This window comes from Myxine glutinosa, unplaced genomic scaffold (assembly GCF_964187855.1).
Source record: "Myxine glutinosa unplaced genomic scaffold, kmMyxGlut1.1 SCAFFOLD_802, whole genome shotgun sequence".
NCBI classification, from domain to species: domain Eukaryota; kingdom Metazoa; phylum Chordata; class Myxini; order Myxiniformes; family Myxinidae; genus Myxine; species Myxine glutinosa.
The window spans coordinates 98,233-115,810 of NW_027616897.1; the positions used below are offsets into that span (position 1 = coordinate 98,233).

General features: G+C 42.5%; 1 protein-coding gene across 2 annotated transcripts in view; it reads left to right on the forward strand.

Annotated features, from left to right (window-relative positions):
- The window catches only part of LOC137424535 (protein RCC2), a 33,708-nt gene extending 18,640 nt beyond the window's left edge, over positions 1 to 15,068 (forward strand). For both annotated transcript variants that reach the window (XM_068112092.2, XM_068112093.2), the window contains exons 8-13: positions 180 to 346; positions 737 to 917; positions 3,489 to 3,594; positions 3,816 to 3,888; positions 10,306 to 10,383; positions 13,117 to 15,068. In XM_068112092.2, the coding sequence (XP_067968193.1) occupies positions 180 to 346; positions 737 to 917; positions 3,489 to 3,594; positions 3,816 to 3,888; positions 10,306 to 10,383; positions 13,117 to 13,221 (710 nt within the window). In that variant the 3' untranslated portion in view covers positions 13,222 to 15,068. The remainder of the gene's footprint in view (positions 1 to 179; positions 347 to 736; positions 918 to 3,488; positions 3,595 to 3,815; positions 3,889 to 10,305; positions 10,384 to 13,116) is intronic.
- Positions 15,069 to 17,578: the final 2,510 nt, after the last annotated feature.

The following is a 17,578-nucleotide window of genomic DNA, read 5'->3' on the forward strand; positions in this document are numbered from 1 at the left end:
CTTGCTACTTCTTAATAAATTTTTAACTGATGTACAAGGGTAAGTGTTTATACCAGGTTAGACAGCTTCGATCGCCAAATGTGTGCCTGCATTTTCACCACCGCCCACTCCCCACCCTTCAATCCCTTTGCCTGTAGGCTTCCTTTGCTGATATCCAAATCCTTCATTTCATGTTGCAGGCCACAACAGTGATGGACGATTCATAGCACGCGCCAACAAGCTGGAGTTCGTGTGCGAGCTTGTTCCGCGCCGAATTGCCCTTTTTGTGGAGAAAACTCGTGATGGAATTGTACTTCCCGTCCCTGCCATTTCTATTGTTGACGTCGCTTGTGGGGCGAACCACACGGTGAGCCTGGGACTAGCACAAGCTTGCCACAAGTCATATGCACGTATCCACTAATTGCTTCATTTTAAACTTTGATTAGCCATCCAAGCAAACTGATGTCATGCTCAGATGTGTCCTCATTGACTGGGAGGCGTTATTTGATGAATACTTGTGCGTACAATTATGTTCCTGCCGTCGTCGTGCTCTTTTACCATCCTATAAATCTTGGTGTCACTCAGAATTAATTCTGCAGGCAGACAATTGCCCCATTTAACAGTCTCTGGAAATCTACTGTCACGGGTGATCTTCGATCTTTGGAAAAAGTTCCACAAGTATTTATATCTAGATCTTGCACACACTTGCATGAACGTTTTTCATTCGTTTGTTTGTTTTTACTATCTTCGTCTACAGTTGGCATTGGACGTGAAGGGGCGGGTATTCAGCTGGGGATTTGGGGGATACGGGCGGCTGGGTCACGCCGAGCCAAGAGACGAGATGGTGCCACGACTTATCAAGGTGTTCGACATCACAGGGCGTGGGGCCAAGACGGTGTTTGCAGGATATACCTGCTCATTTGCTCTAAACGAGAACGGTATGTCTTCACGATTGCTTTTTTATTCCCTTAGCTAACTCGTGTAATGCTTTTCTTGGCCATTCTTAATGGTTTGCGTGTGCTGAAGGTGTGCTATCCTGTCGGCCCTTTTTTGTGAATAAAGTTTTGATGCTGTTTTTTTTTTTTCCAACTACAAGACAAACTGACAGTTCTGGCAAATGAATGACCATAATCCTCCACCTATATGATTACTCTTGGGCTGACAGGATAGCTCAGGAATACCTTGTGCTGTCTATTTTGGGTTAGATTTCTGGCTGAACTTAACTGTCACCTTGGTGATTCGCACACAAGATGTTGCATCAATGAGTACGCCATCCTTTGTAGGGAACATTAAATCGGGCTGTTTCTTCTGATAACATTCCTTGGTGGTTGTTAGATTCTGTTGTATTTTTTGAAAAAGAGTAGGACATTGTGTGCCATTACTCTCACCAAATTCTCAATTTCTTCCTTGCTCTACGGTACTGCTGTTCCTTGCTCTATATGAATGAATGAATGATCGTTTTAAGGCCATTTTCCCCACTAGAGTGGGGGTTAGCCTTGCGGGCCCCATGACAATCATGGTTCCCTTTTTGAGGCAATGTTTTTATGGCCGGATACCCTTCCTGACGCCAACCCTTAGTCACCTCTTACGATGCGCAGGGAAACGGTGTACCTATTCTAAACCGGGGTACACACCGGGTACACAATTGCTCTATATAACTTCCAGAAATGATGCAAACGTGCAACCAGGCCTCAGTTACTCAAAACTCGGATAATTTAACCACTGCATAAGAGCCATCCTCTGGTTAAAATTATTATCCGATGGTTAACTTACCAAGGATTAACTTAACAAGGTTACATATCGGAAAGACGAAGGTGATGGCAAGTGGTAAAGCATGTGGTGAAGTGGAAAGAACTGGGAAGTGGCCATGTGCTGTGTGCAGGAAGGGTGTCGGAGTGAATTCCATTCAATGTACAATGTGCGCCGAGTGGGTTCATCAAAAATGTAGTGGGCTGAGAGGGTCATTAACCAGTGTGGCAGCTACATTCAAATGTAAGGTGTACACAGAGGAAGCTGCAGATGGAGTAAATGTTGAGTTGGATCTTGGAGACGGCGTGAAGCTGGAAGGCGTGAAAACATTTTGCTACCTCGGAGACATGCTGAATGGAGAAGGTGGATCAGACTCGGCAACGGTTGCTGGAGTGAGATGTGCATGGAAGAAGTTTCGGGAACTGAGTGGCGTGCTGATGAGGAGGGGAGTGTCGTTGAAGTTGAAGGGAAAGGTGTATGCTGCATGTTTGAGAAGTGTTGTGATTTATGGGAGAGAGACATGGGTAATTAACGTAGAGCAGCAACGAAGGCTGGAAAGGGTGGAAATGCGAATGGTTCGATGGATGTGTGGAGTATCGTTGAGAGAGAGTGGAAGATAAATGATGAATTGCGAAAGATGATGGGAATAGAGCCTGTGATTGATGCTGTGCAGTGGAACAGGTTGAGATGGTTTGGTCATGTGTTGAAGGATGAAAGTGACTGGTTGAGAAGAGTGATGGAAATTCATGTAGAAGGAAGTGGAGGACGGGGAAGAACGAGAAAGACTTGGCTAAAGATGGTGGAAGAAGAAATGCGGGCAAGGGGGTTAACAAGGAGAGATGCAGAAAATAGGGCAAAATGGAGAAGATTGTCATGGGGACCGCAAGGCTAACCTCCGCTCTAGCAGGGAAAATGGCCTTAAAATGCATGTTGTTGTGTTGTGTTGGTTAATTTACCAAGGAATAAACTGCGGTTGTTCAGGTGGATAAGGGTAAGATAGCTATATGTCAGATAAGGTGTGGATAAACTTTTGATAGGTACATGATATCCCACCTTGTCGTCTGCTAGCAAAACAATCGTGGTGGCAGAAGACAGTCAAATGAGAAAGAGGAAGGAAACTACGCCAATCGAACGGGATATGCTGTGTCGGGCGTCAAGAGTATGTAAAAGTCATCAGGAGTAAAATTTCCAACACCGTAACGAATGATGAGAGAGGAAAGTGTGGTTGGTGATTGCAACCATGACAACCACGCCTTTTAAATATGACTAACCTACGTACCCCTTAGAAACCACAGATAAGGCATTATCCGGGCCAGAGGAGACTCGGATGACATCATCCGGAAAATCACCACTTTATCCTGCGGATAAAGTTTTCCAGGCTTTGAGCAATATAAATTATCCAGTGAATAAATGTTATGTGCCGGATTAGTAATTTATTGGCAGGATATATGATTACTCTTGTTATATGATTTATACTTGATATATCAACCACAGGAGATATGATTTATAGCTTATCTGAGCTTTAAGAATTTGGGGACTGATGAACATCCCTATTTATTACTTTGACTTCTCTTTTTCCTCACTGCAGCTTTCTTTTGTTTTACAGCTACCGTAAAATCATCGGAGGAAGTATATAGACTGGATTCCGATGAGCAATTAGTAAAAGTGCACAAACTTTATTCCATAATGCAGCATTGTGCTGCACTTTGACCTTTCCTTTTCTGAGCTAATGGATTCACTTTTGAACAATGCGATGACAGGTGCTCTTTACTCCTGGGGTACAACGAATACGTCCCGTGAATCTACCATGTACCCAAAGGTGGTGCAAGACTTGACGGGGTGGAAGATACGCAGCCTCTGCTGCGGGTGGGCTTGCACACATTGTCACAGATCTCTCGGTGCCTGCTTGTATTGTACGAAGCTTTCATAATCGTCACCACCACACGGGCACATCATGCATGCACACAGCTGCTGTAAATGCTCGTTCGGCATGCCAATCCCATGCTTTTATTGTCACGATGCTATTTTATGAACTTTAATGTCATTGCGTCACTAAGTACCTCTTATAACCCTCCAACGCCAAACAGGAAAAGCAGTATTATGGTGGCTGCTGATGAAAGCACAATCAGTTGGGGTCCGTCTCCAGCATATGGAGAGCTGGTGAGAGGTTCATGTTGTTGATGCTGCCATGTTATTTATCCATTGGTAATGAAATCTAACCTGTGATTCCACTTTTTTGTGAACGCTTCCTTGATGCAAACCAAGCTAGTCAGGTCAAAATACAGTTTAACCCCCAAAAAATTGCTACAAAAGGTTTCTCAACTGATTCTGGTAGGGTTTAGCGTACGTTATAACATACTAAAAGTTTACCAAAGTAGGACCCCCGGAAAAGTGTTTTTTTCAAGATGGCGTCCAAGATGGCCGCCGAAACCTCTTAATGATCATAACTATGTAACTATCAACTCAAATTTGATGATCTTGGTGTCTATCCCTAGGTTTTTGGGGGCAAGGAACACATTAAGACCATTAAAAATGAAAGTGGGCCATTATATGTAACACAAAAATCCAATATGGCGTCAATAATGGCCGCCAACACCTCCAAATGACCGCAAGTCCATAACTATTGACTCAAATTTAATGATCTTGATGTCTATCCCCAGGTTTTTGGGGGCAAGGAACACATTAAGACAACTTTGGATATTACTGAGCTGTTGAATCATTATGAAATTGAACTCATGACCTTCAGCTGTCACCTAATGCACAAACACCTTTGTCCATAGAATAAGTTTCAGAGCGTTCAGTTTTGAGTGTCATCCTCCTCCTCAGTATCGACCTCTTGAGTGTTGTTTGGATTGTCACAGTTTTCAGTTTGGCAAGGGCCACATGCAGCAGTGCAGCGGAGTCCATAGCGTCTGCAGCTGCATCGAGAGGATTTGCATCCCCCCAAACAGTTGCAATGGATAATTTTCAAGAGTTCGTCAGGCGCAGCATTGTTTTGTGTCATAATTGGAATTAACTGATCATTTTCCTGTTTCCATCCCCATTCAGTTGGGTTCATTTCATTTGCCATCCCCATCCATACCATAATTTGAAAGTACACACGTTGGCTATGGAATATTGTTGCAGGTGATGTTGGGGGGAGCCATTCAGAAGTGACAAATGCTTGAGCAGTTGCCACTTTTTTGGTGAAAATGATATGGCGCAGTGATGATAGCGTATCATTAGACTTGCCACCAAAGAGATCAACCATCAGGTCTTTGCCAAGATCTGATATGTCCTCTTGAGATTTGTTTTGAAGGATGAATGCACTAGCACAGGACTTCATGACAAGATCAGATTTCACTAATTTCCGGAAGGCTGACTTTTTTCCGATGCCGAAAATCCTTGAAGTAGAATCACATCCTGAGTAGGCATGTACAAAGAGCAACTCATTGCACACATCGTCTCCTAAAGTTTCTTTCAACAGGGTAATGTTATACACTCTGTGTTCTTTTGACTGCTTGTTTGCATCAGAACGGAAGTAGATGATCTCATTGTCTGTTCTGGAGTAATGAAGGAGCAAGATCAGCAAATCTGTATCCTCACCGACCAACGTTGTGGTGCAATGACGGGATCGTTCAACAGTTGCCTTAACGATATCAACGTCTGCATCCCCTGGTGACTGAATGACATGGCATCCCCTTTTAGTTAGTGCTGTGCTGATGAGAGCAATCATGTCTGCCTTGTTTTTGTCACGAGACAAAAAGTCGTCCTTTTTGCCTGCAAACTCTGTTTCTGCAGTGAAACTAACAATAGGGTGCAGGTTTTTTCCTCGTCTCTGATGTGTGTTGTCTTTTATGGAGGGACCTTCACCATAGCCATCGAACACCACTGTCGCTTGTCCGTAATGTCTCACAGTGAAGTCTGCATAAGACTCAGCTATTGCATTATATGAGTCGCCTTTGTTCCACGGTAAACGATGGAGCAAAGAGCCACCATCAAGCACGTAACAATCTGTTTTGGGAATAGAGTTCATCACAGCCTCACTTGATAAGTCCGCAGCATGGTCTCGAATTGCCTGAGCAAGCTGAGGTTTGTCTGCTGTTCGAAGAATGTTCCTGGTCTCAAAGAGGGCTGGAGGGTAGGGGCTTAGTTCATACGTCAAAACCTCTTCAAGGGAAAGATCTCCTGACCTTGACACCAGAAGGAAACGCTGGAACAGAAGGGCAGGATCAATGGTACGATCAGGAGCAATCTTCACAGCAGAGATATTCCCAAGGGTTTTGGCTCTGTCTTTCCGCTTGAATTTGTAAGTAAATGCCGACTTTCCGATTATATCTTCAATGATCTTGTTTCCAACCGATTCAAAGTCATGTACATTCACATCTGGCCCAGCCACTATCCCGTTGACAATGTTTCTCAGAGTAGGATCAGATGTGAAGGGTGAGCAGGCTGCAAGCTTTATCCGAATTTTCTCGAGATCAGATGCATCTCTTTTGATGCGCGCCTCAGTTGAGTCTTTGTGTTGCAGACTTGTAGTATAGGTTAGGTTTGTGAAATCCTGCATCGCAATGTTGTACTCGGATGTTACAGGTGCAGATAAGGTCCAAAGGTTTCGCATGTCCTCGGTCATCCCACTGCCGCGAGTTAGACCACCAGTGCTCTTCAGAGACCTCATCAACGTTTGTTCGATGACAAGATCACTACTATGACAGCTCGTGGGCAATGACAGCTCGTGGGCGAACTGCCTTAATTATGGCATGACCAACTGCCGCAACCTTGCGTCTTGTGTCTTTCCCAACGAACAATGTTTCCAGTGCTGTCCGCAGACTAGTCGGAATGAACGATAGGGCTGAATCAAGTTTTAAATGATCACTACTTGGATACTGATTCGTCACGGTAGAAACCTGAGATTTTATATCACTTCTGATTAACCTAGCAGCAGTTTCAATAATAGCGCGTTTTTGGGACTCTTCATCGCCTTCCTGACACGTTTGCTTGTAGTATGATCTCAGAATCTGCGACGTTTGTTCTCTCATCGTAACAATATCGTCCAAGCCTTCTCTTTCACCAAAAAAAATTGAGTCCTTAAAGCGTTCTTTAAGACGCTTTTTCAAACTGTAATTGTCAGACGGTTCCGAATCAGGATTACAAAGATACCCTTTCATTATGAGGCTCAAAGATGTAACAGTTAGTTGTTCCTCACTGTTCAGTTCTAGGTAAGCACACATTTTCTGAAATGCTTCATACTTATCTTCATCTTTAGGACGACCACACTTTCTGCGCTTGGCTTCGGGGGCTTTCTGGAACTCTAAAGGCACAGACTTGAAGGACCGGAAATTTCCACTACACGAATGATGATAAAGTCCGTCTGCTGCATGTAAATCTCGTAAATAGTATTCAATCCGACCCTTTACAGTATGTCCCCAATCATCTGAACGGGATTCACAGACCTCCACAATTGTCTCCACAAATTTGTCAGTCCGTACCCAGCTGGTGTTGGGCTAGCGGCTAGGGTGTCAGCTTAGGATCCTAGGATCCTGGGTTCGAATCCCGGTCGATCGCTGAATTAACGCCAGGGGGGTTGACTCAGCCTGTCATCCTTCCGAGGTCGGCTAATTGAGGACCAGTTCACTGGTAATTCCCTGTTTGTCGTTAAAGGCGGCAAAAAGGGTTGGCGTCAGGAAGGGCATCCGGCCGTAAAACATTGCTTCAAAAAGGGGACCGAAAAACAACAACAACCACGGTTCCCGAAAAAGGCCAACCCCCGCTTGCGGGGAAAAATGGCCTCTAAAGGTGGTTACGTACCCAGCTAAAGTGTCCCTTGTCCAAATCAATTGTACATCCACAGAATACGCAATCCTTTTCACTGTCAAAACCTCCACTTGATTGTCTTGTGGTTCTCTTTGGTGGCACAGAACCACTACTTTTCTTTGCAACATGGCTTTTAATGTTTTTATCATTTATGTACTGTTGACGACAGCTTTTATGCACTTTAGTACTGGCTTCAACTACAAGATCGTCCTTCCGCTTTACACTGGCTTCATTTATTCCCTTCGCCCCCTTCCACTGAATTGCAACCCAGTTATCACTGGAATCCTCGATCTCCTCCTTGCAGATTGGACAAAAAGCTTGACTGGCTGTGCTTGCACTCATTGTTGAATCATGTCTGAAAAAGAGAAAGATGAGAATTAGTTATTCAGTTAGATCCAATTCGACACATTCTTCAGGTCAATATATGGAAAATGCCCCCTCAACCTGTTAGATAATGGCCCACTTTCATTTTTAATGGTCTTAATGTGTTCCTTGCCCCCAAAAACCTAGGGATAGACACCAAAATCATCAAATTTGAGTTGATAGTTACATAGTTATGACCATTAAGAGGTTTCGGCGGCCATCTTGGACGCCATCTTGAAAAAAACACTTTTCCGGGGGTCCTACGTTGGTAAACTTTTAGTATGTTATAAAGTACACTAAACCCTACCAGAATCAGTTGAGAAACCTTTTGTAGCAATTTTTTGGGGGTTGAGGGGGTATTTTCCATATATCGACCTTACTAAGCACGTATACGGCTGGTAAGATTGAGGCAAGAAAGAAAAACCCTGCAATACGTTACGGATGCCTTTATAATGCCACTGCTTATCCAGATAGCATCGAGGTATATATTTAACTGAGCTTGAAGGTTGTTTCGTTTTCGATTATGTGCACCATTAACAACAAACCAGCTATGCAGCCCAACTCAAGTGGTGTTAGTAAATGATCAGCCAGGTCCTTCTTCGATTGCCAGGAAGAAAAGCTGGTTCTTGTCACGCAGCATTTTGTATGCTTCCAATCTCTTCCAAGTAGAAGTGCGGGCCATTTACTTTCCACTCTGGGAGACAGCATGCTGTATGATGCGGCATATTGTAGTAACCAATCTTCTTCTTCTTTTCCAGCCACAATTATTCCCACTTTCTTGTGGGGTTGGCTGGGAGAAGCTTGGCCTAAGCTGGCCAGGCCTAACGTTCAACTAAGGTTAGGGCAGGAATTTGTAATTTGTTCAGGGTGCCGGCGATAGCTCGCCTACTCTTCGTGAAGGACACTGTGGTACCCTTAACATCCAACTAATCCTGGCAGATGGGACTCCCATTTAACATCCATCCAAGGGATGGCACACATTGATGAATCACCTTGCATGTGAAACCCCGGGGTGACAGTTTACAGGTGGGCCAAGATTGAAACACAGGTTAGACAGCTTAGGTGTGAGTTTGCGTACCTCCAGGCCATCCTGCCAGCCCCACATACATTCTAGTAACAAAATTCTTCATGGAAGTCGAGGGTTTATTTTTCGGTGCCATGTATGCATTATTAAATATAAGAAATAGTGGAGGTGATAATGTACAGAGTAAATTGAGGGAAGAAAATTTGAACAAAGGCGAGGGAGTGCGGAGAAAAGTGTTCTCACCACATCTCCCCAAACTGACCCAAGAGTCTATCGTACGAGAAGCATGAACTGACGGTAGTTGTTACTTCATGGGTACTAGCACATTACCCGTAGGGAGATGGTGTCACCCTTCCCTCCCTCTCTCCATCCTACACTGACACACACACATACTTTTTATTGTGAGTAAACTCACATACAATTCTGACAACTCCTCAACTAAATAGCCTCAGCCTCCCCCTCCCAACTTGTTCCATCTTTGCTCACCACCCTCTTCCCCCCCAACCCCAAAACCTCATCCTTCACCTCCCAGCACCTAAGGCATTTTATCCTGTGGTCCTTGCACTCAAGCCTACAAACCCCCATTCCCCACCCACCGAAAGTCCTCAACCCCTCCTTCCCCTTCCAATGTTGTCCCATCTTTACTCCTCCCGCTCATAAAAGCAAACGGGCATTCCCATGTCAAAACAGTGGAATATGTAATGTTTTTTTTGCTCCCCTATCATGCTATCACAGACTTCACAGAAACCCCTCACACTCGCAACTCGCCTGGTCCTCACAGAAATTCGCCTGTTCAACTCACAATTTGAGAAAATGGTCGGAAATAATAGCAAACCCGCATAACCTCCGCAGTAAAAGTGCTGCTTGAGAGAAAAGGTAATTCTAAAGGGTTCCTAAATTGGTGGCCATATTATAGAAATTGTAGGTGGAGTCAGGCGAACTGTCCAACCAATGGTTGGGAACACACATGCACGTATGCACACACAGACACACGCACGGCTCCTTTTATAGCATAGAAGGTGCAATGTTTGTGAAAACGTTGGTAAAACATCACTGAAGCAAACCTGGAGAGTTCATGAAGAATGTTCTGAACAAGTCTGAACAATGTTTAATGTTAGCTCTTTCATGAGCCTCGTGAAAGTCTCATGCCTACCATGCACGTCAAAAGGCACCGCTGTGAAATGAACTGTTGGTCAAACTGAGAGTAGCGGATCAACCTGCTACCTCAAAAAGGTTGAAAGGGAGAAAGAAATAGTTTTGCATCTGGCATATCTTCTGTTGAAATTTTATATTGTTAGCATTAAGTGCTTTTATTTTTGTTTTTTGGAAGGGTGTGGGAAGAGGGAAAGGGAGGGTTTGGGGGGATGGTGTAAATAATGAGTGGTTGTTTGTACCAGGGTTACGGAGAGAACAAGAACAAGTCTTCCACCATTGCCCAGGAAGTGAAAGCGCTGGATGGAATATACATAGAGCAGGTGAGATGTTCCTCGAATCATCATGAATGATAACACCATGGAAATGGTATCTTTGATGGATCCATTTAAAGCAAGTCCAACCCCTCCAGATTGTCTAATTATTAGTCTTTATTTTAGTTCAACTCTCTTGTGTTTTTACCTCCGCCACTAAACGCGGATGGAGGTTATGTTTTCACTTCAGTCAGTTTGGTACTTGCAAAGTTGAAGATTTGCAAGCATATTGATTGGTCGGTCGACTTTGTTGGTCTTTCTGTATGTTTGTTTGTCTGTCAATCGCCTGTAGGTCATAATTCTAAACCGATTGTCATGCAACTTTCCAACTTCGGTGAACTTTCTAAAATCCTCAATTTTCATCCGATTGACTTGAAATTTGAACAGGATGTGCATATCATGTCACTAAATTAAACTGCCAATTATTTTAAGGTCGAATTTGTTTTAGGGATTTTGCAAGTATCATGCAAGCACGACATCTTTCTTGTTCTGTTTGTTTGCATGGCAATCACCTGCAGGTCACAATTTAAAACCGAACTTCACCAAACTTCACGAAACGATTAGAAATGATTAGCTTTTGGTGAAGATCCAGACCTGGATCCAGATCCGAGATCTGGAGCAATGCCAGTTGATCATAAGGAAGAAGCCCATTGATTTTGATATGAAAAGATCAATGCAGGCCAATGGTCTACAACTTAGTCCAATTTATAAAATCATCAATTTTCATGCAATTGACTGGACATTTGAAGAGGATTTGCATATCAGGTCACTGAATTCAACCACTAATTCTTTTTGAGGTAAATTTGTTTTCGGAATTGCTCTGCACGCTTTGTTTGTTTGTCTATTTATCTGTCTGCGAGCAGGATATCTCAAAACGTTTGGGACGGATTTGGAAGAAATTTGGTGGACAGGTTGTGTGTGTGACGAAGATTAATTGATTTGATTTTGGAGAAGATCTGGATCCGGATACTAGAATTTTAAAAGTAATTCTTCTTGATTGAGAGGGCCAATTACCATATTGTATATAGCACGATGTTTCAAAAAGTTATGGATGGATTTGGATGAAATTTGGTGGACAGGTTGGATCTGTGATAAGGACAAATTGAGTTGATCTTTTTGAAGATCCGGATACGAGACTGTTTTAATTTTTAAAAGTGATTCTTCACCATTGAGTGTTAGGGTTAAATGTTATACAGTACTGTATGGCACAACAACAACATGCATTTTAAGGCCATTTTCCCTGCTAGAGCGGGGGTTACGATATTTAAAAATGTTGTGGACGGATTATGATAAAACTTGGTGGACGAGTCAGGTGACAAAAATAAGCCGATTAGATTTGGATTAAGGTCCGGATGCAGGTCCGGCCTACCGTATTTGTTCCCCACAAAATGTAAACTGGTCAGCGTGGCAGAGGTATATGCTCTACGGAGTGCCGTTCTAGTTTATTTTGATTTTCTTGCATTATCATATACAGAGTAAAAAAGTAACCACATTTAGAGGCCATTTTTCCCCGCAAAGCAGGGGTTGGCCTTTTTCGAGGACCGTGGTTGTTGTTGTTTTTCGGTCCCCTTTTTGAAGCAATGTTTTACGGCTGGATGCCCTTCCTGCCGCCAACCCTTTTTGTCGCCTTTTACGACAAGCAGGGAATTACCAGTGAACTGGTACTCAATTTGCCGACCTCGGAAGGATGACAGGCTAAGTCAACCCCCCTGGCGTTAATTCAGCGATCGACCAGGATTCGAACCCAGAATCCTGGGATCCTAAGCTGGCACCCTAGCCGCTAGCCCAACACCAGGGTTATTATGAAGGGTTATATATTATCATATACAGAGTGTAGATGTGTAACTAGTACGAACCCAGTTGAAAAATAAAAGTGTTTCTGCATAAGCTCTTCCAATTTGCAGTCTCCAATATTTGATCTGAAGGATATCAGGGCTATGCCGAAATGGACAATTTCTTGTGATTTTGTAAATACAGTACTGTGTATTTAATTTGGCACCATTACAACTCGTACGTTTCCAGAGACATTCATTGGGAGACATTTTGAAATTTTGTATTCTCTCCTTGTTGGTCACTTTATGAATGTTAAGCAAGTTATTGGCTGCAACCCTCCACACTGTTCCTTCCCACTGCCCCATGCCTCCCTCCAGAAAAAAAAGAACGAGAAAACATCCTGAAATGCAAAGCCTTAGCCGTCTCTGCTTTGTACTCAAACTAATCTTGACGAAAACCATACCTAACTAGAACGGCACTCGGTAGAGCGCGTACCTCCGCCAGGCTGAACAGTTTATGTTTTGTATTCAACTGATAGGCCAGATCTTGCTTAGGACCTTAAGCAAAAATCGAGTTGCTTGTTCTTGTCACCTAATCAACTCATCCACCTTGTTTTGTCATCATCCGTCCACAACTTTTTGAAATATCATGCTATATATCATTTTGGTCCTATCTCTCAATGGTGAAGAATCAAAAACCGACATACTGATTGGTCATTATATTTTATATATCAATATATTTCAAATCCCAAGTGGTATTAAATCTCTTGCGACGTCATTTTGTGATTGCCCAGCTGACACAGTGCGGCTTCAGAACTCACGGGTATTTATCGATGTTTTCAAATTTTCAGTTGAAGACATCCTACAGTATAATGTTGCTCCATAGTTTACAGGAGAGCATTAACTTGCCTTAAAACAATTACCTGAGATGCCGCAGATTAATGTGATATTATTTTCACGTCCTCTGCAGGTCGCCATGGGCTATTCACACACGTTGTTCATTGCACGGAATGACAGCGAGGAAGAAAAAGCGAAGATCGAGCGACTGCCCGAATACATTCCCAGGACAATATAGCACTATCTTCGGATAGCTCAATCTCTCGATGTCTTTCTTGATCCGTCGTGTGCTTTCTCCCTTTAACAGACCATTTTTTCTATCCTCTTCTTTTTTAATTCGGCCTTTGCAACCGCACAGAGCCCCTATTCATTGTGGGGTGGTGGTTTATACTTTTGGTGTATTTTGATCTCAGGCAAGCGGTATCCAGCCCGCACACGCTGGCCAACGTGCTTACGATCACTGGCGTTTTCTCCCATGTCCTTTTTATTAACCTTTTTTATTTTTATTTTTTTTAAAGAAAAAAATTATTTGCTTGTCTTTCCTTATATTCTGTTTCCCTACTGCACTCTCTGCATCCATAAAAGCAGTTGGCTTTGATTATCTTTAATGTTATGGTGCCTTCCAGCTCGAATCTCTTTCCCCCGTTTGCTTTGCATTAGTCTTGAACTGACGACTTTCTCTTGCTGTTCAGGATGTAAAGTTTGACACGGTCATAAGGACTAGTTAATGATGCAAACCAATCCCACGTGATCATTTAACCCATTTTGTGCAGAGGTCGAGGCTCTCTCCTGTCTTTCATCACTTCCCTATTGCCATGCCCGTAATACCAGCTAGTGATCACCTTTACCCTAGCTGATCCACATCTTCGCCGAAAGAGCCGAATCGACATGCTCTTTCAGATACTGCACTTGCCAGCAGGAATTGCACAGCCATTGTTTGCCTTGAGTGTTTGGTGCAAGGTTTCTCTGTAAAAACTCAAACCACTAATCATTCCAAGACCCTGCCTCTCAAACTTTCCACGGCAACTTACAACAATTCAATTTTGAATTCCAGCTGTGTGCACTCAACACCTGCGTACAACAACGTCTCTCGACCCCTTACATCAAATCCCTTTGCACTCCTAAACTCTTGCCTCGCAACCGAACTAGTTAGCACAACGTTCTGGGAAGGCGTCGATTTTGGGGATCACACGGGTATACTCAGATCACCCAGACGAAGCAAAGCAAGTGTTTTCTGTTTTTCTTGTAATCTTGAATGTTTGTTGCAGGTGTTCATTGTGATGAGGATTGGGGTGGATGGAGCGAATTGTCATTTTGAATTTAGGCCTCTGTGTGATAAACCATGGGGGAACGGCTTGTCTCGATTCGATTTACCTTTCCATCAGTTCAGATCGCTCGGTGCAAACTTGCCTTAATGTAATAGTCAGCAGTCGAAGCAAGGATCGGAGTAATAATAGGAAGGCTCCATTTCGATTTGTTCATTATTTTTCTGTGTTTGTAAATGAAGGGACAGTCGTGGATATAAGCCACGGCGCCCTGCTCCTGATGCTTGCATGTCGAGCGGCCGATTTTGACGGATGTTAAAATGGGAGGATGTCGGCTGAACGATTCTCTCTTTATTGTGTGCCTTTACTTAACCAGCATTCCTTAAAATGAGCAAGAGCGTTGCTGAGGATCGTCAGTGTGGCATTGAAACGTTCCTTGTTTTTGATGGATATTTGGAGTGGATTTATATTGTATATATGTTGGCGTTTATTGCCTGTGCAATGCATGCATTACAAACATTCCACGATTATTATTTCTTTTTTTCCAACAAAGTTTATAAAAGTTTTCAATTTCCCCTCTTCACCCTCATCCCCCTACCCATGTTCTGGACATAGTTGTTGAACAAGTCCGTCATTTCTTCTGCCTCTTGCGCGACTTGTATGGTATTGGTTACAGAGTTGTTTCATGAAACAGTTTTGGCTTAACCCCGATTGATCATTTGGGGAAATTAGTTTCTTTCCTCATATATGTTTAGTGTTTCATTATTCTGGCTTTTCATTAAAGCTTGGGGTTTTACTCCCCTATTTTATGAGGCATTTACGTCACGTGTTGTTTTGCAAGCCTTGTGTGTTTCCAAACAGACCAGAGTGGCTATAATGGTCGATTCAAGAATTAAGCTGGATTGGGCCAAAGGTTCACAACATGATGGGTAAGCTGAGCAAGCAGGGTGAAGACTATCTTGAAAAAAATTTCCGAACTGTTTGCATGTGCAGGTTCTGTATTCCACTTTGTTCTTTTATTGAAATACTGGACAAATTGACCACAATATCAGTAACGACTAATTAGAAAAGCAAAAAAGCCATCAAATACTCTATTTTGCTATTATCATGTGAAAATGAGAGAAAACGAATGAAGCAGTTTGTCCTGAACAATGAACATGGCTTATTACACCACGCATAGAGTGGGGTTAAGCAATTGGTTCATTCTGTCTGTCTGACAGACGTCAGTCCATTATCAAAGAACAACTTCATTTCAATTGAACTTATATTTTGAACACTAGAACATGAATCGGAACACAAACCTGCACTTTCGTAATACTATGGCACTGAATTGGGCAAATTGTACCGTCTCCTCCCGAGCGTGCACGTGCAAAGAATGGAAAGGAATTCCTTCAGTTTGTATGTATGACAGCCAAAACAAAATTGAAAATTATTCCAAACCGGAAACTTACTGTTTTTAGGGATGTCATTAAAGACACAAACGGGCACGAAGAACTAATGTAACATGTGTAAAAAAGGTGGTGTATAAGAGGGTGCATCATTGGTGGTAAACCTCTGATTGAATGTTTTTTTTTTTTTTCCTACACCTTTAAAACTTTTATTTAAATTTACCCAAATATTTGAACACTGTCAAACAAATCGTCTTGTTTGCACTTCCAAAAACTATCAGTTTAGGGTACTTGGACAAAATTTTATGTCGTTTCAACCAAATTCTCTGCGGTCTGAGGGTGGAATAACAGCAAGATTTAAACAAAATGGCGGCGCATAGTGATGTAATGACAGAGCTAACTTAGTCAAAAAGATATGATTACGTGCATCTTTTTCTCAACAATTGTTCCAAAATCGTCAGTTTCTCCGAGAAGGGTTGGCAGAAGCTTCAGCTCTGGACTGGTCGGTTTGACCCATCGGCTTCATGTGGTTGCCATCGCTCCTGTTATTCAAAGTTCACGAACAAAGCTAATATAGATCGGGCACGGAAGGAAACAAAAAGAGTTAAACGACCCTTCCCATGTCCTTTTTCTCAAGACTGTGTAAGGTGAGGTGTTCTATGAACTCTCCAGTTAATTTGTTGATTATTGCATAATAAACGGTTCAGGTCAAAGGATTCCGTTGATGTGAGGTTGGGGCGTGGTGTTTAGGGTATTTTTCAGGTCTTAGGTCTTGGAGTTAGTGGTTGGCATTGATTATCCAACTGACACTAAACATGGTGCAACCATGCAACGTGAATTTGTCGTGTTGTGTGATAAAGTTGGCATGTCTGCCACCCTACAATTAATGTCGGGAAAAATATCAAACGATTCCCCCACCCTGACTTGGCAATTTTTCTTCTAATTTAGTCAATGGGCAATGTGTGTGTGTGTGTGTGTGTGTGTGTGTGTGTGTATTTACAGTGCCCTCCATAAGTATTGTAAGTGTCAAGATCTTTTTCAAATCAAGATCTTTTTTTTTTACCCACCGTGTTTAATTCGAAACGGTTCTAAAGCGTAATTCTAAAGGTTAATTACAGAGGTTAATTCTAAAGGGTTCTATAGGGGTAATTCCAAAGGGAACTAGAGCAGCACTCGGTAAAGAGCAAACCTCTGCCTGGTTGGCCATATCACTCAATGGTGAAGAATCACGTAAAAAATTCTACTAGCTGGATCTGGATCTTCACCAAAATCGAATCGATTCTTCCTTGTCACGCACAACACAACCTGTCCAACAAGTTTCGTCCAAATCCATGCATAACGTTTTTGAGATATTTTGTTCACAAATAAAAGACACAAATAAAACAAATAAACAAGAAGACGTCATGCAGAGCACGATACTTGCAAAATCTGCCCCCCAACCCCCAAGAAAAAAAATTCCATTGATACAGCAAATTGTCCATTTCATCAAGATTAAAAATGACAATCTTGATCAAAGCTCGGGTCAATAGGAAGAAAAGTGACGATTTTTCAGATGAAAAATGATGATTTTGTAAGGTTGACCTTTGACCTTTTGACCTCAAAAATAGTTTCCCTATTTAGTGACTCAATGTGCAAATGCTGTTCTATTTTCAAGTCAATCGGATGAAAATTGAGGATTTTAAAAACTTGGCCTATGTTGACCTTTTGGCCTATGTTCACCTAAAATATAATTTGTGGTTGAATTCAGTGACCAGATATGCAAGTCATCTTCAAATTTCAAGTCAATTGGATGAAAATGGATGATTTGAGAAATTTGGGCTATGTTGACCTTTTGGCCTATGTTGACCTCAAAATACTAGGTGGTTGAATTCAGTGACCAGATATGCAAGATCTCTTCAAATTTCAAGTCAATCAGATGAAAATTGAGGATTTTAGAAATTTC